This window comes from Sciurus vulgaris (assembly GCF_902686455.1).
Source record: "Sciurus vulgaris genome assembly, chromosome: 6".
NCBI classification, from domain to species: Eukaryota; Metazoa; Chordata; class Mammalia; order Rodentia; family Sciuridae; genus Sciurus; species Sciurus vulgaris.
The window spans coordinates 70,559,511-70,585,718 of record NC_136466.1 but is presented as its reverse complement, the minus strand read 5'-3'; the positions used below and the strand labels follow the sequence as shown (position 1 = coordinate 70,585,718).

Genomic DNA, 26,208 nt, shown 5'->3' with positions numbered 1-26,208 from the left:
ATCACTTGGCAAGTTTCTAACAATAGAAGAGATTTTTTTTCTGTCACACTGCTGTTCAGTCTTCTATATTTAGAAATAATGATGTTACTATTGTCTATAGTTTTATTATTAACAACAATCCATTTTTATAGATCAGTTATTCAACTATCTATCAAAGATCTGATCTAACCAAATCTCAAGTAAAAAAAAGTGATCAACTAGTGCTTTCTCATGAACATGATTTTCATTTAACAGAAAAGATTAATGGTCCTGAGTAAGAATATTACATAATTTTGATTGCTTCATTAACTCATTGGTTTCCTCACATTGCAGTGTTTCTTCTGCAGTATTTCATAGCTATATTATAATACATTTTCCCATTTTATTTTAAAGGTTTATTTTTTAGAATTCCCTACTCAATATAATGCAGTGCTCAATCAGAAAAATTTAAGAAATGAATAGTTTAAAATGTATCAAAGAGAAACAAACTGTCAATAAATTTTAGAAATTCTGGGGCGTTAAGGAGAAGCTTTGTATTTAAAAATAATCCAGAGCTGGAGATGTAGATCCAGGATAGAGCACCTAGCATGCTTGAGGTTCTATATTTAATCTCCAGGAGATAGATAGATAGATAGATAGATAGATAGATAGATAGATAGATAGATAGATAGATAGATAGATATAGATATGAATGTGCTCTCAAAATATTTTACATTAGTGCCAAAATAGTAGTAGTATCACTGTCTAGGACTAGTGTGATATAGCCTATAGATAAAATATAGGAATAAAATCTTAAATTGTTTTCAATAACTTCTCCAACAAATAAATAGCATGGAAAATGAGAAAGGGGAATTTAAACAATAAAAGAACTTAAGAGACTTGCCAGCCAAGTACAATATGTATGTCTTTCTTGGATCTTGACTGAAACCAACAATGATTTTGAATATACTAGGTAAATTTGAATATATATGAATATTAAATATTTGAATATACATGAATATTAAATAATATTAACAATTTCTTAGGTATGATAATGGCATTATAGTTTAGGTTGTTTTTTGGGGAGTGATACTAAGAATTGAACCCAGGATGCTTAACCACTGAGCCGCATCCCCAGCCCTTTTTTTCCCCTGTTCTTTTTTTAAGTATTTTTTTTAGAGACAGGGTCTCACTGACTTACTTGTGACCTCACTAAGTTGCTGAGGTTGACTTTGAACTTGTGATCTTCCTGCCTTAGCCTCCTGAGTGGCTGGGATTACAGGCATGTGCCACCATGCCCAGCTATAGTTTAGGTTTAAGCCTTTAACAGTGAGAAATGCATAACAAAGTGTGGATGAAAATTCACTTTTCCTGAATGCAAAAATGTTGGATTGATGGAGTAAAGAATTATGGAAACATATTGATAAGTGTTGAAACTAGCGATGAGTACATGGAGGGTTATCGTGGTATTCTTTTATGGGGTTTGAGTGTTTTTTTTTTTTTTTTTTAATGACAGAGTTATTAGAAGTTCATTTTGTGAGAAAAGACATAGAGGTAATCAAAAAAGACATTCTTCCAAGATGCACAATTACTACTACTGTCACAGATTGTACCTGTATTTATGCCTCTATTTAGATAAAATTTCCAGTGTTTCCTTGTTTCATCATTTGACATAACTTCTTTCTGAGATAGTTCTGCTTATGCATTCATCTACCATGTGAATTTTGAGGTGTTTTCTATTCACAGCAATAAATTCATGAAGATTCAGCTAGATAGTGGCATCAAATCACTATATTTTGTTTATTTGTGAAGTTAATTTTTCTCTACATAAGTTTCCTCATCTATAAGGTGGAAAATTCATAATAACCCTGTGTGGTAATTGCTATTATTATGTTCACCTAAGGCAAAGAAAGATAAAGTAATTTGCCCAAGCTTCCTAAGGAAGGGTCATAAGTAGTAGTTGTTTCCATCGTTCACAGTAATAAAAAGTGTATAATTCTGAAACTTTTCTGTTATTCCAATATATGTATATTTTTTTCTGATTAGACTGTTTCAATATGTACCCTTTTGCCCCAAACTCAATTAGAATTATAGAAAAGCTCTGCTACTGTCATTTCTCTTCTGTGCACTTCAGGTAATTGTCTGCCCAATAAGGTACAGTGATAATTGAGGTGGTGTTGTAACTGGTACATAGAGGCAATGTTAGGAATATTGCATCCATTTTCATTCCACAAATTGTAAGAACCTATAAGGACGCTTGGTGGTGCTGCAGGATAAGAAGGTACAAACCGGAACCATAGCTGAGGCTCCAATGAGGCAAAATCACCAGCAGAGACTGGAAATCCAACTGAAGCTTGAATGCCACAGAAAGGAGGACTGGGTCCTCTGAAAATGACTCTAAAAAGGACTGAAATACTTCTCAAATGTCTTGTGGAATAACCACAGCATCAGATACAGGGGACTTTACAGTTCTTCAGAACACTGTTGCAGTGGGTTGTACCAAACAACAATGGAGACCAGCAGGAAACGCATTTGCCGACAAACGCAAGTCATTTTCTTTTTCCTATTGGGCTTATTTATGGAGATAGCTGGAGAGCCTAGGCGCTATTCTGTAGTGGAGGAAACTGAGGGCAACTACTTTTTAACGAATCTAGCAAAGGATTTGGGTCTGGGACAAAGGGAACTCTCCAGGCGGGGGGTTAGGGTCGTTTCCAAAGGGAATAAGCTACATTTGCAGCTCAATCAGGAGACCGGGGATTTGTTACTAAATGAAAAACTGGACCGGGAGGAATTGTGCGGGCACACAGAGCCCTGTGTGCTGCGTTTCCAGGTGATGCTAGAGAATCCTTTAGAATTTTTTCAAGCTGAGTTACAAATAATAGACATAAATGACCACTCCCCGGTGTTTCTGGACAAAGAAATGTTGCTAAAAGTATCAGAGAGCAGTCCTTCTGGGACTACATTTCCTCTGAAGAATGCTCAGGACATGGATGTAGGCCAAAATAATATTGAGAACTATGTAATCAGTCCCAACCCGTATTTTCGGGTCCTTACCCAAAAACGCAGTGATGGCAGGAAATATCCCCAGCTGGTGCTGGAGAAAGCGCTGGATCGAGAGGAGGAACCTGAGATCAAGTTAACCCTTACAGCACAGGATGGCGGTTCTCCATCCCTGTCTGGCACAGCTCAGATCCACGTAGAAGTCATAGACATCAATGATAATGCCCCTGAATTTCAGCAGCTCATCTATAGGGTGCAGATTCCTGAGGACAGTCCGATAGGTTTCCTGATTGTCACAGTCTCTGCTACAGATGTAGACCTTGGAGCCAACGGAGAGATCTCCTATTCATTTTTCCAGGCTTCAGATGAGATTAGCAAAAATTTTGCAATTAATCCCTTGACAGGAGAAATTCGACTGAAAGAACAACTTGATTTTGAAAGAGTTCAGTCCTATGAAATCAATGTAGAGGCAAAAGATGCCGGAAGTTTTACTGGAAAATGCACAGTTCTGACCCAAGTCACGGATGTGAATGACCATGCCCCAGAAATTACCATGTCTGCACTTACCAGTCCCATCCCTGAGAACTCTCCTGAGACGGTGGTTGCAGTTTTCAGTGTGCTGGATCTTGATTCAGGAGAAAATGGGAAATAATTTGCTCCATTGGGGAGGATCTACCCTTTTTTCCTGAAATCTTCAGTGGAAAACTTTTACACCCTATTAACAGAGAGACCGCTGGACAGAGAAAAAACAGCTGAGTACAACATCACCATCACTGTCACTGATTTAGGAACACCAATGTTGAAAACACAACTTAACATAACAGTGCAGGTATCAGATGTCAATGATAACTCGCCAATCTTCTCGCAGACATCCTACACGCTGTCGGTGCGTGAGAACAACCAGCCCGCCCTGCACATAGGCGGCGTCAGCGCCACAGACAGAGACTCAGGCAGCAACGCCCAGCTGACCTACTCGCTGCTGCCGCCCCACGACCCGCACCTGCCCCTCGCCTCGCTGGTCTCCATCAACGCCGACAACGGCCAGCTGTTCGCGCTGAGGGCGCTGGACTTCGAGGCCCTGCAGGCGTTCGAGTTCCGCGTGGGCGCCACAGACCGAGGCTCGCCCCCGCTGAGCAGCGAGGCGCTGGTGCGCGTCGTGGTGCTGGACGACAACGACAACTCGCCCTTCGTGCTCTACCCGCTGCAGAACGCCTCTGCGCCCTGCACCGAGCTGGTGCCCAGGGCGGCAGAGCCGGGCTACCTGGTCACCAAGGTGGTGGCGGTGGACGGAGACTCGGGCCAGAACGCCTGGCTGTCGTTCCAGCTGCTCAAGGCCACGGAGCCCGGGCTGTTTGGCGTGTGGGCGCACAATGGCGAGGTGCGCACCGCCAGGCTGCTGAGCGAGCGCGACGCGGCCAGGCACAGGCTGGTGGTGCTGGTCAAGGACAATGGCGAGCCGCGCTGTCTGCCAGCGTCACGCTGCACGTGCTGCTGGTGGATGGCTTCTCGCAGCCCTACCTGCCGCTGCCGGAAGTGGCGCCCGAGCGCGCGCAGGCCGACTCGCTGACAGTCTACTTGGTCATCGCCCTGGCCTCGGTGTCGTCGCTCTTCCTCTTTCCGTGCTGGTGTTTGTGGCGGTGAGGCTGTGCAGGAGGAGCAGGGCGGCGCCGCTGGGTGTGTGCTCTGTGCCTGAGGGCCATTTTCCTGGCCACCTGGTGGATGTCAGTGGCACTGGGACCCTGTCCCAGAGTTACCAGTATGAGGTGTGTTTGGCTGGAAACTCTGGGTCTGGTGAGTTCAAGTTTCTGAAACCGATATTCCCCAACCTCTTAGTTCAGGACACTGGGACAGAAATTAAGGAAAAATCCAACTGCAGAAATAGCTTTATATTCAGCTAACTTTTGTATTTTGTTCTCACTAATTTTGGCAAACTTCGTATTGCAATTTATTTCTCTTTAGTATTTCTAGTGCTATTAAAATATTCTTCACCAGTAATCCAGAGCTATGCATATTTCTGATAGGTCTAAATTTGTTCTTTTCATTGGCATTATTCTTAGCATTTTAGTCAGATATAGTATATATTTTTGTCCATAGGTGATCTTAACAGTTTTCTCATATCTGTAATTAAGTAAGTAGATGAAGACTTTTTATTTGAATGAACTTAATGAATTTCATGAATCATTTAAAGGCTTGTATGAAATATTGAATTTTCACATAATTTTGTCACTCATCTTTAACATCTTTTAAGACTAGAGTGTTGGCCTTGATCTAAATTTATGGTTGGCTATAAGCACTACCATGTTAATCACACTGAGGAGCATGAGCATAAAACCTAGTGTACTTATTTTTCTCAAATTCCATGTCAACTTTTCACTTAATTAAAATATTTATACATAAAAGTGTGGCCCTTTCCTGTTGTAAGTACCACATATACAAGACAATGATATTTGTTGGTTTTTACTTACCTAAAACATTTTAATTTCTCCATAAATACTAAGATTTAACATTTTTAAATAAATCTCATTCAAGATAAACTAAAGGGAATTTAACCTGTAATATGCCATTCCCCTTTACTAAATACAACTGTTAAATCACTTTTTCATAAAAACATATTCAAAGAATAATCTCAGAGCCTGAATTATGCCCTTCAAAGAATGCAGGACTCTTGAGAGCATTATATATTTCCTTGTCCTTTTGCTTCATAAATAGGTAACCAAGTGTAATTTACTGTGTATATTTCTTTTGGTCTTTCTGCAGTTTCAAATTTAGGAAACTTCATCTGTATTTTGGCTATACTGTTTATTTCTTTTTGGCTGATCAAAGATTTTGCTCTTTGTAGATGTGAACAGTCTTTATCAACAATATAATGACTTTTTAATGTTTCATTATCTTGTTTTATTCTTTAATGTTTTTTAAATTTAATTTTTCAATGAGACCAAAGTTACAATTGTATGAACCGTGCTGCTGGTGGATGGCTTCTCGCAGCCCTACCTGCCGCTGCCGGAAGTGGCGCCCGAGCGCGCGCAGGCCGACTCGCTGACAGTCTACTTGGTCATCGCCCTGGCCTCGGTGTTGTCGCTCTTCCTCTTTTCCGTGCTGGTGTTCGTGGCGGTGAGGCTGTGCAGGAGACACCGGGAGGCATCACTGGTGTGTGCTCTGTGCCTGAGGGCCACTTTCCTGGACACCTGGTAGATGTCAGTGGCACTGGCACCCTGTCCCAGAGCTACCAGTATGAGGTGTGCTTGACAGGAGGCTCAGGGACCAGTGATTCAAGTTTCTGAAGCCAGTTTTACCTAATTTCCAAGTCCGTTCCCTTGGGTCAGAAATGGAAGAAAACTGCAACTATAGAAATGACTTAGGCTTCAATATTCAGTTAAAATAATCATTTTTAATATATGGCATTTTAATTTCGTGGCAAATTCAAAGTGATGCTTTTTATGTCAGAGTGTTATGAATTTTTAAATCACACTAAACTAGCCTGAAGTATTTAGGTTTTCACTGGTTTAAAATATTGGTTTCTTATCTTTTCTCTATGTTTATAAAATGAGTGATACTAAATCTTGCCTTTCAAACACTGCTGATGTCAATGGTCATAGAAATATTTGTTCTGCAATAGTTTAGGAATGGGGAGGAAGACTGGAAAATTAATTCTACATACTCAATTGCAATTCCTTGTATATTTTCTTAGTTGTTAAAGCATGGCTCTATCTACAGAGAAGTAATGTACTAATACTCTGTCTAATCAGGAAGGAAGGTAACTGTACAGTGAGAATATTTGGGTCATGCTTTATTTTCTCCAGATAGTACTAATCTTTGATATTTTTCTTAAAATGCTATATAATTGTACTTCTTTTATCACATAAAAGTTTTTAACATAATTATTTAAACTGCTTTTCACTTACTTTCATTGATGTTAAAGGAAGGGAAATGTTGTGCCATATTTATCTTGTGAGATGAAGTAGCATGGTAGTGAAATTGGCTTTTCTGCTTTGAAAAACATTAACCATCTGAAAACAGAAAGTACAGTGACCAATGTTCATTCATCTTTTCTTCTTTAGTATCAGACCCCAAGTTTAGGGAATTAGGGTGCTTGATCAAAAGAATATATTTTCAAATGCTTCTTGGCAGTTGGAATTGGACACATTACAATGTTATAGTCTAAGATGTATGCACAAAAACTTCCAGGTAACTCCCAATAATTTTTTGGTTCTGGTCCTTTCACTTGCTAGGCAGACTTTACCACTGAGTTTCACCCCCTAACCCCGGGAAGAACTTTTAGAGGTAGATACTTCATCTGGAAGGGTGTTGCATTTTTTCCTTCTCCAAAAACACTGCTTTGTGGTGCTTTAAATGTGTATGGAATGGGTCATAAACAAATAGCCATGTCGGATTCTGATGGTAGAAACAATGGATGGGGACAGTGTGATGACATTGAGTCATCATGTCATCCTCCTTCTAAACATTTTTTACTTAAGTATAAGGGAACATCTATCTTATGTAACCCACCACTATTTCAGTTTTTATGCTACCTCTAGTGGAATCTATTTAACAGTAATACACAGTTAAAATGCACAAATCTTAGGTAAACAGTATGATATAACTGATCTTTTTGACATTTGTGTTTCTTGATTTCTAATTTATCTAAAAGTATTGTATAGTGTTTTACATTCATTATCTTTTTAATCTTTTCCAAAATCCTAAGGGAGCCAGCATATTATTTCCATTTTTACATATGAGGAAATGGAGATTTAGGAAAATGAAGTAACTTACTCATGATTCTGAGTAAATTTGAAATATAAATCTAAGTTTACCTAAATTTAATTCCTCAGTTCTAACCAGTATGCTCTATTGGCAGGCATTAACTGGGTGCAGTGTTTTCCAAAGAAGTAAACTTAATTATTAGTTCTAAACTCCATGAATTAAATTCCTATGTGAAAATAAAACTTTAGCCCATAGTTTGTATTTATTTCTATACAAGTTCTGTAGATAAATAAAACCAAGGTTCTTGGAGAATTCCTGTTCTAAGTAAGCTGGGTCATATACCACAATTGATCTGAATCAGTCTGATAGTATTAGTGGTGTTCTTAGCAGGTCACATTCGTTATTGCAGAAAATGGTTGCACTGAAAAAGCGTAGTTACTCTCTGGTTGCATTTCTTGAATTTTTTATGCTTTTTTCTTCAGTCTTTCTTTATCAACTGTAATGTATTTATATTTGTTTTGTTTGGAAAGTTGAAAATTGCTTTATTACATACATTTGTATAGTCCCTTATTAAAATTAAATATATTCATTTTGGTAAATCATATTTTGAAAGCAGTTGCTATTCTAGTACTAGTTGTAATCAAAACCTAATTTTAGAAAACTACAGGCAATAGTGTGGAGGAGTTTTCTTCACTAAATAATCAGAGATCTGGAAATTCAGTAGAAAAATTATGATGGGCTCCAGTTATTTTCTGTTAAGATTAACAATGTCTTTGACATTCCTCTTTAAAATTAAGCTGAAAAAAAAAACTATGCATGTGTCATAAATGACTGTTTGGAAAGAATGACCCACCAGAGCTGAAACAATTTTTCAGCATTTGTTATAGTACTATTCTTGTAGAAATTATAACTTTTTGTTGATTCAACTGCTATGTGCATGTGAATCCATATTTATGTGAATGTGTTAGTTTCTATTGTTGCTTGAACAAATCACAAAGTTAGTTTCTTAAAACAATTAAAATGTATAATCTTACAGTTTTTTATACAAGAAATCTGTATGAGTCTTACTGAGCTAAATACCACATCAATAGTGATGTTTTGCATTTCAGTGACTCTAGAGTAGAACCCGTTTGTCTTTCCAGATTCTAGGCGCTACCTATATTACTTGTCTCATGACTGTTTCATCCATCTTCAAAGCCAGAAACATTGCTACTCTGGTCATTCTTTACTGGTTACATCTCCCTCTGACTGTAGCCAGGGAAGAGCCTGTCTTATCTAAATAATACAGAATGATCATCCCATCACAAGATCTTAAATTTAAACAGATTTGCAAATAATTTTTTGCCATGTAAGGTAACACATTTACAGATTTTGGGACATCTTTGAGTAGCCATTATTCTATCACAGGTTGATGACTTGGAAGAAAATTCTCCATCTTAACAGTACCACCCACCTGTGGTCAAAGGAGGGCATATGAAAGTCTTTAGAGCAGAAGTTTAGGCCTCATTGATTTGATGCTTGAACTTAAGACAAGGTAATTAACAAAGTTCTTAAACTCATGCACAAGAGCACTGAATTGATAAAGATCATGAACTGTTTTATGGTTCTGGGACTCAAATCCAGGTCTCATGCATGCTAGACAACTCTACCACTGGGTATACCCCCATCCCATCCATGAATCTCTACTGGAATTCAATTCAAATTATAAAATGGAAAACACGAACAAAAGAATCCAAATTTGATAAGGGTCTTACATCTAGAATATATAAAGGACACATAATTGAATTATATAATAATTCAACTTACAAAACAGGCAAACATCTGAATAGACATTTTTCCAAGGAACATGATCAATGGCTGATAAACACATGAAAAGATTCTATCATTAGTCATTAGGGAAATACAAAATTACAGTGAGACACCATTTCATAACCACTGGGGTAGCTACAATAAAAAAGTCAGATAATAACAAGCACTGGGAAGATGTAGGAATATTGGAATCCTGATACACTGCTGAGGATGTAAAATGTTTCATTTAGGGAAAAAATCAAACATAGACATATCCTATGACCCAGAAATTTCATGACTAGCAAAACAAAATTATAGGTTCACCCCAAAACTGGTATAAGAATGTTCATAACAGCCTTGTTCAGAATAGCCAAAAGGTGTAAACAACTCAAATGTCCTTTGGTGCATGAATAGATCATCAAAATGTGATCTATCTACACAACAGAGTATTATTCAGTCATAAAAAGAAGTGCTGCTACATGCTAAAACTTGAATAAAATCTTGAAAGCATTATTCTGTGAAAGGAATTAGTCACAGAAGTCTGTATATCTTATTTTCTTCATGTGAAAGTTTAAGATAGGAAACTATAAAAAGTAGATTAATAAACGCTTGGGGTTGAAACTAGGAAAATGGGACAATAGTGGGATTACAGTTAAAGGACACAGGGTTTCTTCTTAAAGTGATGGAAATACTCTAAAATTGACTGATTATGAATGCACAACAACACAAATATATTAAAAGTCAATCAGATGCTTTTGAATTTTTGGTATGTGAGTTATATCTCAAAGCTGTTTTTAAAAGAATAAGACAGAAAATGTTATGGTATTTTTTTTTAAAGAATCCCAAAGTGTGGCAGGGCCAACCTTGAGATTTGCCTATTTAGAAAATTATTTTCCATCAACTTGAAAATTGTAAAAATTCAGTTCTGAAGCTTAGGTGTTGGGAAGAAGTTATTTATTCTTTAATAAAGCATTAGTTAGGGTCTTGGATGTGTTTTTGTGGTAAAGGTCTTGCTTACCATGCAAGAAGCCCTGGGGATTAACTATATTCTTTAGAACCCCACTGATTGTAATTTTGCATTTTACATTCATTTATATTTCTACAATGAGTACCATGAAACATATGTGCTGTCACTTTGGAAACATTTTGCTTGTACATGTATGTTCTTCTCAGTTTAAATCTATATTATAACATTTAATCTTTAACAATAGCAACTGTCAGTAATATCACTGATAATTTGCTCTTTGTACTCCTTCCCGTGAAACACCACAGAGTTCTTTCTGTACATACAAAAGCCACTTGAAAATAGAACTCAAGTGTTTTATATCACGTAGCCTATTTCTACAGTTTTGAGAATTTGGTCTCCAGTTCCACCAAAAAATGTAAGACTCAGTGAACGCATGGTGGCGCTATAGGCCAAGAAGATTGAAAACAACAATTGCTTCTGCAACTCCAGTTTGCCAGCCAGTTTCCTGCCGCCTGGAAGCAAAAGAAAAGCTTTCTCCGCCAGAGCAAAAACGAGTGTGATATTTTTAGACACTCCATTTAGCCTCCTGATTCTGGCGTTCTGGACTGCAGGACAGCTCTACCAAGACCCTGGGTACACGTGAATCTCCTGAACCAAAATTTCCAGGAAAGAGCAATGGAGATTGAATGGCTGCAAAATCGGAGACAAAGGCAAGTCTTACTTTTCTTTGTTTACTTTCAAAGAGCTACTTTTTGTTCAATGAATTTTTATTTTGACAGAAGCCTTTGGATTTAAATTCTTTGCTGAGTTATAATATACCATAACAATAACCTTTAAAAATAGAATTTATTGGATTTTAGTTTATGCAAACTGGTGCAGAGATATTACCACTAATTTCAGAACATTTTCACTTCTCATCCCAAAAACCTAGTACCCGTTAGCAGACTTTCATAACCTTCTTCCTCTAACCCCTAGGAACCAGTAATCAATTTTCTATCTCTTTGAATTTACAATCTGGACATTTCATATAAATGGAATCACACAATATGTAGCTATTTGTGTCTATATTCCTTTGCTTAGCATAATGTTTTCAAGGTTCATCTATGTAACAGTATGTATTAGTACTTCTTTCCATTTCATGACTGAAGACTGAATAATATTCCATTGTATGAATGTACCACATTTTCTCCATTCTTCATTGATGGACATTTATTTTGATTGAGTCTACTACTTGGTTATTATTAATAATACTGCTATGAACATTCATGTATATTCTGTGGGGACACATGTTTTCAATTCTCTTGGGCACATACTGAAGATTAGAATTGCTGGGTCATATAGTGACTATGCATAACTTTTTGTTATCATCAAACTGTTTTCTAAATTGAAGAATTTTATATTCTATCCACAGTATATGAGGGATCCAATTTCTACACATCCTCTTGTTATTTTTCTTTCTGACTCTTCCTGTCCTAAAAAGTAGAAAGTAATGTCATTGTGGTTTGATTTGTAGTTCCCAAATAACTAATGACGATGTGCATTTTTTCATATGCATATTGGTCATTTAAGTATCTTCTTTGGGAAAATGTTCAGATTCCTTGCTGATTTGAATTTTTATCTTTTATTGTTGAATTGTAATTCTTTAATATTATGAACTGGATTCTTATCAGATATATTATTCTTAGATATTTTCCATTCTCTGAGTTGTATTTTACTTTGCTAATATTGTCCCTTGGAGCACAAAAGCTTTTGTAAAAAATAGATGTAGCCCAAATTATCTTTATGTTGTTATTGCTGTTTTGGAGTGCACAGGAATTATAGATCACCACGTTTATTAAGACAAATTGATAGGGAAAAGAGATCTTTTAATAAGCATGCCAGGCAAGTGACTGGGAGCAGGTTCATGCTTCAAAGAACTCCCAGCACCTGAATTTTGGAAGTACAGAGTTTATAAAGGCAAAAGCCACAAGGACAATTGAGGCACATGTAGGTCAGAAAAGACCTTGTTGGTACACTCATACATTGCTGGTGGGGATGCAAATTAGTGCAGCCTCTCTGGAAAGCAGTGCAGAGATTCCTTAGAAAACTTGGAATGGACCCACCATTTGACCAGCTATCCCACTCCTTGGCCTATACCCAAAGGACTTAAAATCAATATACTACATAGACACAGCCACATCAATGTTCATAGCTGCTCAATTCACAATAGCCAGACTGTGGAACCAACCTAGATGTCCTTCAGGTGATGAATGGATAAAGAAACTATGGTATATATATATATATATACAATGGAATATTACTCAGCTATAAAGAATAATAAAATTATGGCATTTGCAGGCAAATGGATGAAATTGGAGAATATCATGCTAAGTGAGATAAGCCAATCTCAAAATTCCAAAGGGCAAATGATCTCACTGATAAGCAGATGATGACACATAATGGGGGGTGGGAGGGGGGCAAGAATGGAGGAAGGAGGGACTGTATAGAGGGAAAAGAGGGGTGGAAGGGGGGGGGGGAGGAAAAAATAGCAGAATGAATTAATCATCATTACCCTATGTAAATGTATGATTACACAAATGGTATGCTTTACTCCATGTACAAACAGAAAAAACATGTATCCCATTTGTTTACAATAAAAATAAATTTTAAAAAAAGGAATAGAGGAAAAAAAGAAAAAAAAAGAATAATGGTTGCATAGTCTTTAACTGATAGTGAGACATGTATAAATAAAGATTGCTGGTGTAACTCTTCAAAAATAAATAAATAAAAATAAATAAAATAAAAAAAAAAAAAAGACCTTGTTGAGACATATTTGATTACATGAGAGAATTGTTCTGATTAGTAATTTTTGTTGTACATCAGGGCCATAGTCAGGGACATGGGAAGGTCGTACTGTATTATCAACAGATACAGCTGTCAAGAGACTGAAAAGAACATTTCAAGCAAGCATACAATGGAGTCACGTTAGAACACAATGGCATTACTTTGGTTTTATTTCATTTCAATATTGCCTGTACTTTAGGTGTCATAATCTAAGAAATCATTGCCTTATGGAAGGTCATGAAGGTTTACACTTTTTCTTCTAAGGGTTTTATGGTTTTAGCCCATACCTTTAGGTCTTTAATTCATCTCTGGCCTTTTATTTTATTACAGAGAGTGGGAATTTTCTGTTATCTCTGAAAATAATTTTATGTTTTTAAATATCTTCTAATACTAGCATTTTATCTTTCTTCTAAGTTACATTTCATTCTGTTTTTGTCTCTACCTTCATGTTAGAGACTTTATTACACTGCTTGACTGTGTTTATTGTTTTCATAGAGCAATTAAAAGTTAATTAGACATCAAATGTTTACAAGGGACAAGTGGGGTGGTGGTCCTCACCTTAGGATATTGAAATGGAATATTTTCTTTGAGGACTAAAGGTCGATATTCTTAAGTCTTTTCTTTTGGAACCAAGTTGTTCTCCAGAGAAGTATTCAGTAAGGATGGGGATGGGTGAGATGGAAGGTATTAAAAAGTTGACACCAAGCACTTTGAGAGTGTCTTGGTTTAGGGGATGCAGTATCAATCAATATGTAGAAATGTTTAACCTTCTTCTCGTGAAGATCTCAGTCTTGTCTTGGTTGTTTCTATTTAACCTTTAGAGACACTCCACATCTCATTTTCTGTCAGTATGAGAAAGGGAACGTACCTTGCTTCATGGACTAGTAAAGGAATTCTCAGATATAAGTTATCCTTATGTAGATTTTCAGGCAATGTGTTCTTCTAGCCTCCCCCTGGACACTTGACTTGAATCATTACTTTGGCTGGATTTGATTTTCTTCTTAATTTTTCCCCTTCTTGTTTGAGAGCGAAAATAAGAAATGTGTTAGTTATTAGTTTTTATATTTGTTGCATTTTCCATAATTTTGGTGGTCTCCAATTCTTGTCTTTAAAAGTCATTTATTTTAAAACCTTTTCCATCATTTTTAATGAGGCTTAAGGAGAGAATTGTAAGGGAAACTGGTATACTCAAACTGGAATGAAATGCAATCCTTACTATTAGTTTATTATTATCCCCAGTTTCCCCTTATTGGACTCATTTATGTTTTTTTCATCTATTTATTTGCTTGTATTCATCCCATTGTAGTTCTTTAAGAGTTTAGGCTGGCATGGGGTGCACATATGTAATCCCAGTGACTTAGGAGGATCACATAGTTCCAGGCCAGCCTGATCAACTTAGTGAACATTGACTCAAAATTTAAAAATACAAAGGGCTGTAGTATGTCAGTGGTAGAAAACCCCTGGGTACCTGCCCCACCACAAGTTGTATAGTTGCTTTATTTCTTGGAAATCTAAGATTCCAACACGCACCATTTAGCTAGGTTATAAAATTTTTCATTGACTTTCTTTTCCTCAAAAATTCATTGACATCAAAATATTATATTAGTCCTTCTGTCCATAGTTTCTCCATTCATCTGTAAGTGGCTGAATTTCCTCATTTTCTTTCAAAAGCCTCACATGAGTACTAATGTAATGTTTATGAATTTTTTCCTCTTTGCTGCATTGTTATCTTTGTATTTGACCAATACACTGACTGGTGTAAAAATTACAGATCCAAAATTTCTTTTCCTCGGTATGTCGTATTAAATGTTTCTCAGAGGAAATTTGAAGTCGGTTTTTCTTCCCCTTTGGACAACTTGCTTTCTATTCTTGAAATTCATTATCTTTATTAGATTACATCTTGATTGTAAGATGTATCTTTTTTACCAGAAATTGAGTGTGCCCTTTCAATCTGATCCATGCAGATATTTTTCAGGCATTTTTAAAATTAATTTATGGTGAATTTAATTTATTTAAAATTCGGTCAGATAATTCCAATATCTGAAGTTTGAGTGGGCCTGTTTCTGTTGTATTTTGTTTCTGCAGCTTCTCATTCATGTTGTCTTTCTTTGTATGACATACATGATTTTTCTCTTTTCTTTTTGTTTAATTTGTTCTTTTAAAACATGACAGTAGAGTCTATTTTGACAGACATGTATGGAGTATAACCTATCCTGATTAGGATCCCAATTTTGTGGCTGTACATGATTGTGGAGGTTTCACTGACTATGTATCCATATATGAACATAGGAAAGTTATGTCTGATCCATTCTACTGGCTTTCCTATTCCCTAACCCTCCTCCCTTCCCTTCATTTCCCTTGTCTAATCCAATGAACTTCTATTTTTTCCCTTCCCACCCTTCATCATGTGTTAGCATGCACATATCAGTGGAAACATTCAGCTTTTGGTTTGGGGACTGACCGTTATTTCAGACTTTAGCATGATTGACTCACATGATGTCAATTGCCCTTAAGACATGTATTTATGGGTGGTGTCCACAAAGCTTAAGAGGTCCCATCCCCAGAATGTGGTCTTCATTTGACTTCAGCTGAGGTTGGGATTATGAAAACATGAATAGGGGGGACCACCACAAATCAAGATGTCATCAACAAACCAAGTTTATGACTTGAAGTTTCTTGCAATTCCACCTATGCATATCAAAATAAAATACACAGGAGAATCAATCTAGAGCTACAACTATGACGCATATTTATTTCTATTCTATTTTTATTTATCTTTTAATTTTTTACAGACTACAGGAACACAGTCATGTCAATGTTTATAGCAGCTCAGTTCCATAGTTAGATTTGTGGAACCAACCTAGATGGCCCTTCAATAGATAAATGGATAAAAAACTGTGGTATATACACCACAATGGATTATTATTCAGCCATAAAGAAGAAGAATATGGCATTTGCAATAAATGGATGGAATTGGAGAATATCATGCTAAGTGAAATAAGCCAATCCCAAAAAACCAAAGGCCGAAATATTTTTCTATTCTTTTTTGTTCTACTTAATACCAGGAAGGTTTTCTAAATCCCTTTGAGCAGAGGGAGGGGCAGCTTTTTATCCACTGATGTTTACCTTGTTGTTTACATTATAATATAACCTTGTAGAATCCCTTTATATGGGTAAGACTTTCCTATAATATGTGGCAATTTGTGTTGCCCCAAAGCCTTGATTTATATTTCTTTAATCACACATAGCTTCAGATTAAAGCCAAATATGAATATTTAAATTTTCCTAAGGGAAGTTGGTTGTTCTTATATATTATTTACCCCCTCTTGCTATAGGTTTTACTGAGTTTTCTACTGGTTTTTTAGTGTATTTTCTACAGGATTTTAGTTCTTCAATATTTTTGAAACTTTTTAAAAAGTTGTGTCCAACATTTTTTCCCACTGGAGGGTCATCTGAATTGTCTACACCTTAATTTTCAGAAACGAGATACTCTTGGGTCAGGGGTACAGGTCAGTGGTAGAGCCACTTGCCTAACCCTTGCTCCCAGAGGGTGAGGCCTATAAGTCGGGTCTGAGTTAGTATAGATAGAGACTGCTAACTTTACCCAAATATATCTTATCCCTTGTTAAGTTAATGAGACCTCCCACATTTTTTTGCTATAGATTATATTTTCCAACAGGATCACAGAAGTATTTTTTTTAAAATAAAGGCACATCTTTCTTCCTTTTATTTGTTGGTATGAAGAGAAATGTAATGGCCTCAATATTAGGCAGCTAGCTTGTACTAAGAAGTAAAAGCCATGTTCTGAATAATCAGGTCAGTGATAGACTAGATCCTAGGTGTTGTGGAGTACATTTTACTTACTAGCCTTTTATATGAGTGATAAATAAAACTGTATTTTTTAAAAGCCACTGTTATGGCAGAAAGATCAGTAGAGACAAGGGTGTAGGGATGAGGGAAAGGAAGTGTAAGGAGAGATATTACTAGGGAATGAATTAGAACAAGATACTTTCCATGCTTTTTATAATTATGTGAAAATGAATTCTACTGTCATGTATAACTAAAAAGAACCAATTAAAAAGATAACTAAACTTTAAAAAACCAATTTTGTCAGGCCAAAAATGATATGGAACATATAACTAGAAATTACATAAAGTAATAAATGCTATATATATAATAAAATATTTGTAAATAATGTGATAGTTAAGGTAACAGAAAAAGGATAGAGAAAAATATGAGACTTAAATGCATATCTCAGAAATCAATATTGAGAAAAAATAGGCAAAGCAATTACTCAAGAATCAAGAAAATAATTTAAATAAGTTCATTAAAAATATAAAAGCATGAATTAATTACATAGAGTAAACTAGAGAACGTTTGATCAATTAAACAAAAATCTATTTCTTTGAAAATTACAGCATAATTTGGGTTCTATATCTAATTTGTGAATGGAACATACACCTTTAATTGGTTCCCTCTATAAATACATGGACAAAAAAATAAACTATTTTTTCTCAAGTACAAACTTACAAAGATAGGTAGAATTCAGCAGGACGATTCTGACATAACTTTCCTATGTACATATATGAATATACCACAGTGAATCTCTACATCATGTACAACCACCAGACTGGGATCCTTATTAGAATAAGGTATATTCCATGTTTGTAAAAATAAATCAAGTTATACCTCTCCTGTCATGTATAACTAAAAACAGCCAACAAAACGATGGGTGTATGAAACAACAGAGAAAAATCTTCGAAGCAGGAAGGCAAGTGGAATAAATTAGTAGACCTGAAACCCAACCACCAAACCTCCCATGGGGTAAGGTGAGAACCAATCCTGTTTAGACTGCAGACGTTTTAGAGGCATCAGATAGATATTCTGAATAATTGTAGGGTGCCATATAAGGAGAACTGTGTTAAAACTACCTGAGAAGCAGTTTTAAACCTCTAGCAGTTGGATCACACTTCTCCACTTCAGTCACTGAGTAACCTATCTCCCTGGCCCCTAACAAGTCTAGAGTTTAATTTGTGATAAGGGTGAAAAGGTAGGGTCTATTATAAATAGGTTCTACTGGCAAAAATGAGGACAGTGGTAATATGGGTAGTAAAAAGTAAGTAACCATCTAATATTAACATTGAATGATTGTTAAAAAGCTATCATAGTCACTAGAAACAATTACAAATACTTAAGTTCTCCTTTCAGACACATGATAGAATTTCAATTCTATTTCTTTTTAGCATTATGTACAACAAGTAATTTGCTTTGACTAATGAAATGGGAGAAGTGCTGTGAATCACTTCTAAGTTGAAATTTTCATGTATAGTGAATAGCGCAACATGTTTACTTTTTTCCTACCACAGTGATGATGAATAAGCCAAAACCTGGATTCCTAACTGACTGCTGTGAGGAGGGCCCCATGATGAAATGTACAGGATATATAGCATGAGAAAGAAATCAATGTTCTGTATATTGACCCATTCAGATTTTGTGGAGTTGTTTTGATAATGAACCTAGCCTTTGCTGATGCAAATTTCCATTCCCCTTTCCCCCACTCAATCCTTTACCTTTTCAATCCTTACCTTTTCCTTATAAGTCAACTATAGGGGAAAGAGCTAATCACACTAATATCAGTGTTTCCCCAGTCATCAGTGCTCCCAGTTGGCCTTGGAATGAAGATCAAAATAGACCAGCCACAGTGGGGCTGCAAATTAGTTCAGCCACTCTGGAAAGCAGTGTGGAGATTCCTTAGAAAATCTGGAATGGACCCACCATTTGACCCAGCTATCCCACTCCTCGGCCCTATACCCAAAGGACTTAAAATCAGCCATACTACAGAGATATAGCCACATCAATATTCATAGCTGCTCACTTCACAATAGCCAGATTGTGGAACCAACCTAGATGTTCCTTCAATTGATGATTGGATAAAGAAACTGTGGTGTGTATATACACAATAGGAATATTACTCAGCTATAATAATAATAATATTATGGCATTTGCAAGCAAATAGATGAAATTGGAGAATATCATGCTAAATGAGATGAAGCCAATCTCAAAAAACCAAAGGAAGAATGATCTCACTGATAAGGCAGAATGATGACATATAATGGGGAGTGGGAGGGGGGACAAGAATGGAGGAAGGAGGGACTGTATAGAGGAAAAAGAGGGGTGGAGGGGTGGGGGGAAGGAAAAAATAACAGAATAATTAAATATCATCATGGTTAAATGTATGATTACACAAATGTGTGCCTGTTACTTCCATGTACAAACAGAAACACATGTATCCCATTTGTTTACAATAAAAAAAAATTTTAAAAATGGACCAGCACTACCAACCTTGGCTCGGAGCTGTGCCATATATAACTCTTTAGTCTCCTGAACTGAATTAAGAACAATCACTTGGGCTGGGATTGGTAGCTCATGGCAAAAGCTCTGTTGCCTTGCCATGGGGTTTGACCCAGTTCCAAAAAAAAGAGAAGAAAACACAAAAGACCCCCAACCAAAAAAAAAAAAAAAACGCAAAAGAACAATCACTTTAAGTATCCAGAAGGAAATAATAAAAATCAAAACAAAGCAAAGAAAAAAATGTAAACTTGGGGAAAACAAAGGTTTGCCAAAGAGAACAATAGGGGAAAAATTATCATCAGATAAAAGATGATGTTATTGCATCTAAGAAATAAGTACATGGAGAGTTCTTGGAAAACATGAATATAATAAATTAAAATCTCAGTAGAAGAGTTTGAAAATAAAGCTTAGAAAATATCCTAGGAAATACTTCAAAATAGGGCAAACAAAAAAGAAAAAATGAAGGAAATTAGAACCATATCTGAGGTTCGACCTCTGAATTACAAGAATTCCAAAAGGACAGAGGTAAGAGAAAGAAGTTATCAATTGAAGTAATTTAAGAATAGTTTTAACAGATGGAGGAAATCAATATTCTAGATAAAATGGTTCATCAATTGTCCTGTAAGAAATATAAGCCCAAACCAAAACACACATTACTGTTTAATTTTAAATGCTTAGGATACTGACAAAACACAAGAGATAAAAATATAGGTCACATTTGAAGGATAAGAGTAAGATTAGAGGTAGGATTCTTAGAAAATACATTGGTTTAAATAAACATTGAGAAAAAACTTAATTTTTAAAAAAAGAGAAGTATAAATAAATATAAGGAAGAACAGTAGAGGAAGGGGAATGGGGGAGGGAGGAGAGCAGGAAACTGGGAGGACTATGGACTGAAGATGAGCAAATTCTATCTCATGCTTGTATGATTATGTCAAAATGAACCCAATATTATGTACAACTATAAAGCAATATAAAAACATTGAAAATTCTGAAGGAAATTGCTTACAACCTAAAACTCAGTTCTACTCCAATCAAGTTGGAGAGTATAATAAAGATGTTTTGATATATTTACAATCACAAAATTTCATTCTTATATATCATTCTCCGGAAAAATTTCTATCAAAATGAGAAAGTAAAGAGAGAGGAAGACAAAACATAAAAGATACAAAACAAGACAAATGAAATCAATCTCCCAGTGGTACTGAAGGACAATCTCAGGATGACAACTGCGTCTCAAGCATAATGAGCACAATAGTAGTCAAGTCTGGAGTTGGGTAACTCAAAACATAGCCATTTCGAAGGATATTCTCAGGGAGCCCCTTGACATTGTATCATCTTTTCCATCAGATGACCCTATATGGAAGATCTATTATTACCATAGATAAAATGGGAAAGGATGAAAATATAAACCAGAATAAAAGGTAGACAGTATTACAAGAAAGACAGCAAAGGGAAGTTCCAAGAGAGGGCCTGAAATTAAATAGCACTGCAGTAGTTGTAGTAAGGAGCCATTCAGTTTAAATAAAAATTGATGTTCTCAGGAAAGATGGTAATCACCATTTGGAAAATTTTACTGAGAGAAAACTGGAATTATTGAAAATATAATAAGAAATGAAAAAGAAAGGCAATTGTTAACTTCAAGAATTAAATAAAGAACATATAATTAGCACAGAGCAAAGTTTCCAAAATATTACGGGTGAAAGAATGTATGAAAGGGCTAAAATTTAGGGGATGGGGAGATAGCTCAGTTGGTAGAGTGCTTGCCTTGTAAGCACAAGGCTCTGGGTTTGATCCCTAGCACCCAAAAAAACGGGGGGGCTAAAAATTTTAATCTAATGTATCAGGGAATCCATTGATAATGTATAAAATCAATCAAGATACATCAAATAGATACTAGTGGCAGAAGAACTAGCTAAAAGAATTTAAAATGGCTGCCTCTTTAGTGGGGGTGGGAATCAGAAAATGTCCAGAAGGGAAATGGCAGAGAACCACTGTATTTTATTATAAGCCTCTCAGTACTATTTGATTTTGAACAAGGTCATATGTTATTTTGAAATAAAATACATTTTAAATATCAGTAAAATAAAGCTCTTTCAAGTCTCAAGAATAGGAGATAAAATACTAAACATTGTAATAATAATAGAGATACAACTAAAGATAAGTAATATAATAAAAATTTGAAAACTGTAAAAAATGGTTTCTAAAATAAAATACAATTTACTTTAAAAGGAATCAAAACCTGAACAGATTTATAACCAAGGGTGAAATGCAAATGATAGTTATGGATCTACCATCAGCAAAGTCACCAAATCCAACCAGTTTACAAGGCAAGCTGTAATTAAGCATGTAGAAACAAATAATATGCTTATAAAAACTAGTCTGCCACATGGATATAGATGGGAAGCTTCCTAACCCATTCTATGAGGCTAGGATGATACTTTAATACCAAAAACCATAGAACTTAAACACACAAAACCATATGGGAGGGACATGGTTAACCATGTTAACACATTCAAATCTGTGCAACAAAACAGTAAGATATCATGGTTAAAGTTCATTTATATCAATGACTCAAGAATTAAAAGCTTAAGTATAAGAGAAAATTTAAACAAATAACAAAAATTACTTTAAATTGTGAAAGAACAAAGAAGATTTATTTTTAAAAAGTAATTTTCTCAAATTCAGATGAACCACTAGTAGTTAAATAAGCAATACTAGAAGCACAACTGCAAGATTGACTTACTTGCTACTACAATTTTATTTGGAGATTTTATTTATTGGAGATCCTGGCCATTGAAATTGTATACAAAACTTAAGTAAGTGAAGGTTGAAGGTTGTTCAGCATAAAGTGTTCTAGAAAATACCATGATGAAGATTGAAGACCTTGAAAATGTATTATATAATGCACAATAAACTGAAAAAGGGTCAGTTCTTCTGCTTGGTGTAGACTTCATCATTGCTAAGTGGCTTACAAATAAATAAAATGTCCTCAACCAATATTTCTTGACTTCTTGGTTAAGGCTTCATTTTTGTTCATATTCTTTACTATCAATTTGTGGAATGGAAGAAAGTTTTCTTCAGATTTTTTAAAGATTTTGGTAGGGAGCCAGAGTTTAACTTAGTGTCCCTAGATTTAAGAAAACAAGAAATTCATTTTTTTCTACAAATTCAGAATATCACAGGTGGAAAGCGAGAACAAGCTATTACTAGCATTACTGTGACCATTTGAGAAAAAGAGATGAAATGAAAAGGCAAGGACGTGGGGAAATTCACTCCTGTTGCAGAATGCCTTCAATCCGCCATCTTTTTTTTTTTTTTTTTGGTCTATTCTTGAGAATGAAAATAACAAGCACAAACGCAAGGTGGCGCTGCTGGCTTAAAGAGAGGGTGAAAAAAAATCCTCAGAGGATGTTACAGATTCCCGCATAAAGAAAAGTCTTGCCAGAAGGGAAGAGGAAAGGAAATCACTGTCATAGGCATAAGGGGGAAAGTGGGAATCGCTCCCCACAAGAAATGCTTTTATCCCACCATTTCTAAGGATTTAGTTGCTGCCATTTCTGAGATCTACTTGAGGCCGAGTGGTTGTGTTTTTGAAAGATTGACAAATAATGGAGGACAGAGGGAAGCGTGCTGTACAGAAAAGGCAAGTCCTATTTCTTTGTGTATTTCTGGGAATGTCTTGGGCTGGCGTGGAACCGCTTCGGTATTTTGTGTCTGAGGAAACTGAGAGAGGAACTTTTCTGGCTAATCTAGCAAAAGACTTGGGGGTGGGGGTGGGGGAATTCTCAGACCGACGGTCTAGAATTGTTTCAGATCAGAATATGCGATTTTTACTGCTCAATTCACTTACTGGTGATTTAATTCTAAACGAGAAATTGGACCGGGAAGAACTGTGCGGCCCCATAGAACCCTGTGTACTTCCTTTCCAGTTGTTATTGGAAAAACCTTTGCAGATCTTCCGTGCTGAACTACAAGTCGGAGACATCAATGATCATTCTCCAGTCTTTCTAGACAGAGAGATTCTCTTGAAAATATCAGAAAGTACAAATCCAGGTGCAGCATTTCCCCTAGAAAGTGCACAGGATTTAGATGTTGGAACCAACACCCTGAGTAATTACACCATCAGCCCTAATGCCTATTTCCATATTAATGTCTATGTTGGAGGGGAGGGGAATATCTTCCCTGAATTGGTACTGGATCAAGTGCTGGATCGCGAGGAGATACCCGAACTCAATTTAACCCTCACGGCCTTGGATGGAGGCTCTCCTAGCAGATCCGGAACCACGCTATTACGCATCCTGGTGGTAGATGTAAATGACAACGCCCCTGAATTTGTGCAGTCACTTTACAAAGTGCAGGTACCTGAGAACAGCCCGGTTGGCTCGCTGGTCGTCGCAGTCTCAGCTAGAGATTTAGATACAGGAAGTTACGGGGAAATAGTCTATGCATTTTTTTATGCCACTGAAAGAATTCTCAAAACATTTCAAATCAATTCAACATCTGGAAATCTTTATCTTAATGCCAGATTGAACTATGAGGCGATTCAAACTTATGCATTAACTATTCAGGCCAAAGATGGTGGAGGACTTTCTGGAAACTGTACAGTGGTTGTTGAGGTAACAGATATAAACGATAATCCACCAGAAATTCTCATGTCATCACTGACTAGCCCAATTGCGGAAAACTCACCAGAGACAGTGGTTGCTGTTTTTAGAATTAGAGACAGAGATTCAGGGAACAATGGAAAAATGGTGTGCTCCATCCAGGATGATCTCCCCTTCGTCCTGAAGCCATCTGTAGAAAATTTCTACACTTTAGTAACAGAAAAATCTTTGGATCGAGAGTGGAATACTGAATACAACATCACCATCACAGTCACCGACTTGGGGATACCCAGGCTGAAAACCGAGCACAGCATAACCGTCCTGGTCTCCGACGTCAACGACAACGCCCCTGCCTTCTCGCAGACGTCCTACACGCTGTCGGTGCGCGAGAACAACAGCCCCGCCCTGCACATAGGCGGCGTCAGCGCCACAGACAGAGACTTAGGCAGCAACGCCCAGCTGACCTACTCGCTGCTGCCGCCCCACGACCCGCACCTGCCCCTCGCCTCGCTGGTCTCCATCAACGCCGACAACGGCCAGCTGTTCGCGCTGAGGGCGCTGGACTTCGAGGCCCTGCAGGCGTTCGAGTTCCGCGTGGGCGCCACAGACCGAGGCTCGCCCCCGCTGAGCAGCGAGGCGCTGGTGCGCGTCGTGGTGCTGGACGACAACGACAACTCGCCCTTCGTGCTCTACCCGCTGCAGAACGCCTCTGCGCCCTGCACCGAGCTGGTGCCCAGGGCGGCAGAGCCGGGCTACCTGGTCACCAAGGTGGTGGCGGTGGACGGAGACTCGGGCCAGAACGCCTGGCTGTCGTTCCAGCTGCTCAAGGCCACGGAGCCCGGGCTGTTTGGCGTGTGGGCGCACAATGGCGAGGTGCGCACCGCCAGGCTGCTGAGCGAGCGCGACGCGGCCAGGCACAGGCTGGTGGTGCTGGTCAAGGACAATGGCGAGCCGCCGCTGTCTGCCAGCGTCACGCTGCACGTGCTGCTGGTGGATGGCTTCTCGCAGCCCTACCTGCCGCTGCCGGAAGTGGCGCCCGAGCGCGCGCAGGCCGACTCGCTGACAGTCTACTTGGTCATCGCCCTGGCCTCGGTGTCGTCGCTCTTCCTCTTTTCCGTGCTGGTGTTTGTGGCGGTGAGGCTGTGCAGGAGGAGCAGGGCGGCGCCGCTGGGTGTGTGCTCTGTGCCTGAGGGCCACTTTCCTGGCCACCTGGTGGATGTCAGTGGCACTGGGTCCCTGTCTCAGAGTTACCAGTATGAGGTGTGCCTGACGGGAGGTCCAGGGACCAACAGTGAATTCAAGTTCCTAAAACCAATTTTCCCCAACATCCTGTCCCAGAGGATAGGGAGTGAAGTGGAAGATAATCCCTCTTTTCAGAACAATTTGGGCTTCTGATAAAGAATGAAAAATAAGTCCTTCTAAGAATATATTTCTAGTTAGAAACTTATTCTGGATACCTGTAAAGAAGTGACTTTGCATTATTTCAAGACTCTTAAAGTCAAAGAATAAATTTCTTTATACAGAAAAAGATACAGCTTAATTCCCAAGAACCATCCACAAAGCATGATATGAATGTGTCATGTTTTATCTCAAACAGTTATGTTTAATGCACAGTATGTTAAATGTTAAATTTTGTTAGAGTCCTTTTAAACTGCTGCCGATTGTCTTCATTCTTTATTGCTACTTTTCCGAGTCAATTGGGATTCTGTACAAGTTAATTGGGAATTTTATGTACCTACTATAAGTTTGGAGAGTAACGATTGTAGATTATCTTTTAAAGGTTTTTAAAAATGATTTTAAGATGTATCATACACTATTTCAACACATTTAATCTCACATGAAACCTATGAGAATAGGTATTTCATAAGTGGGCAAGTATATGTTCACAGTGACTCAGTAAGGTTAAGTAAGTGACTAGTAAATGTCAGAGATGAGAATCTCCTAGTTTTTGTTGTTGGTATCATTGTTGGGTTTTATTTTTGTTTTTGTTTGTTGTGGGGTTGCAATTCTGGG

General features: G+C 37.3%; 1 protein-coding gene across 1 annotated transcript; it reads left to right on the top strand.

Moving 5' to 3' along the window:
* Positions 1-26,139, top strand: LOC306664315 (uncharacterized protein). The gene is given in 7 exon segments (XM_079145148.1): positions 1-3,605; positions 3,608-3,633; positions 3,635-4,415; positions 4,418-4,573; positions 4,576-4,851; positions 5,893-6,194; positions 23,197-26,139. Coding segments are annotated over 7 exon segments (5,073 nt in total). The 5' UTR covers positions 1-2,467; the 3' UTR covers positions 25,591-26,139.
* Positions 26,140-26,208: the final 69 nt, after the last annotated feature.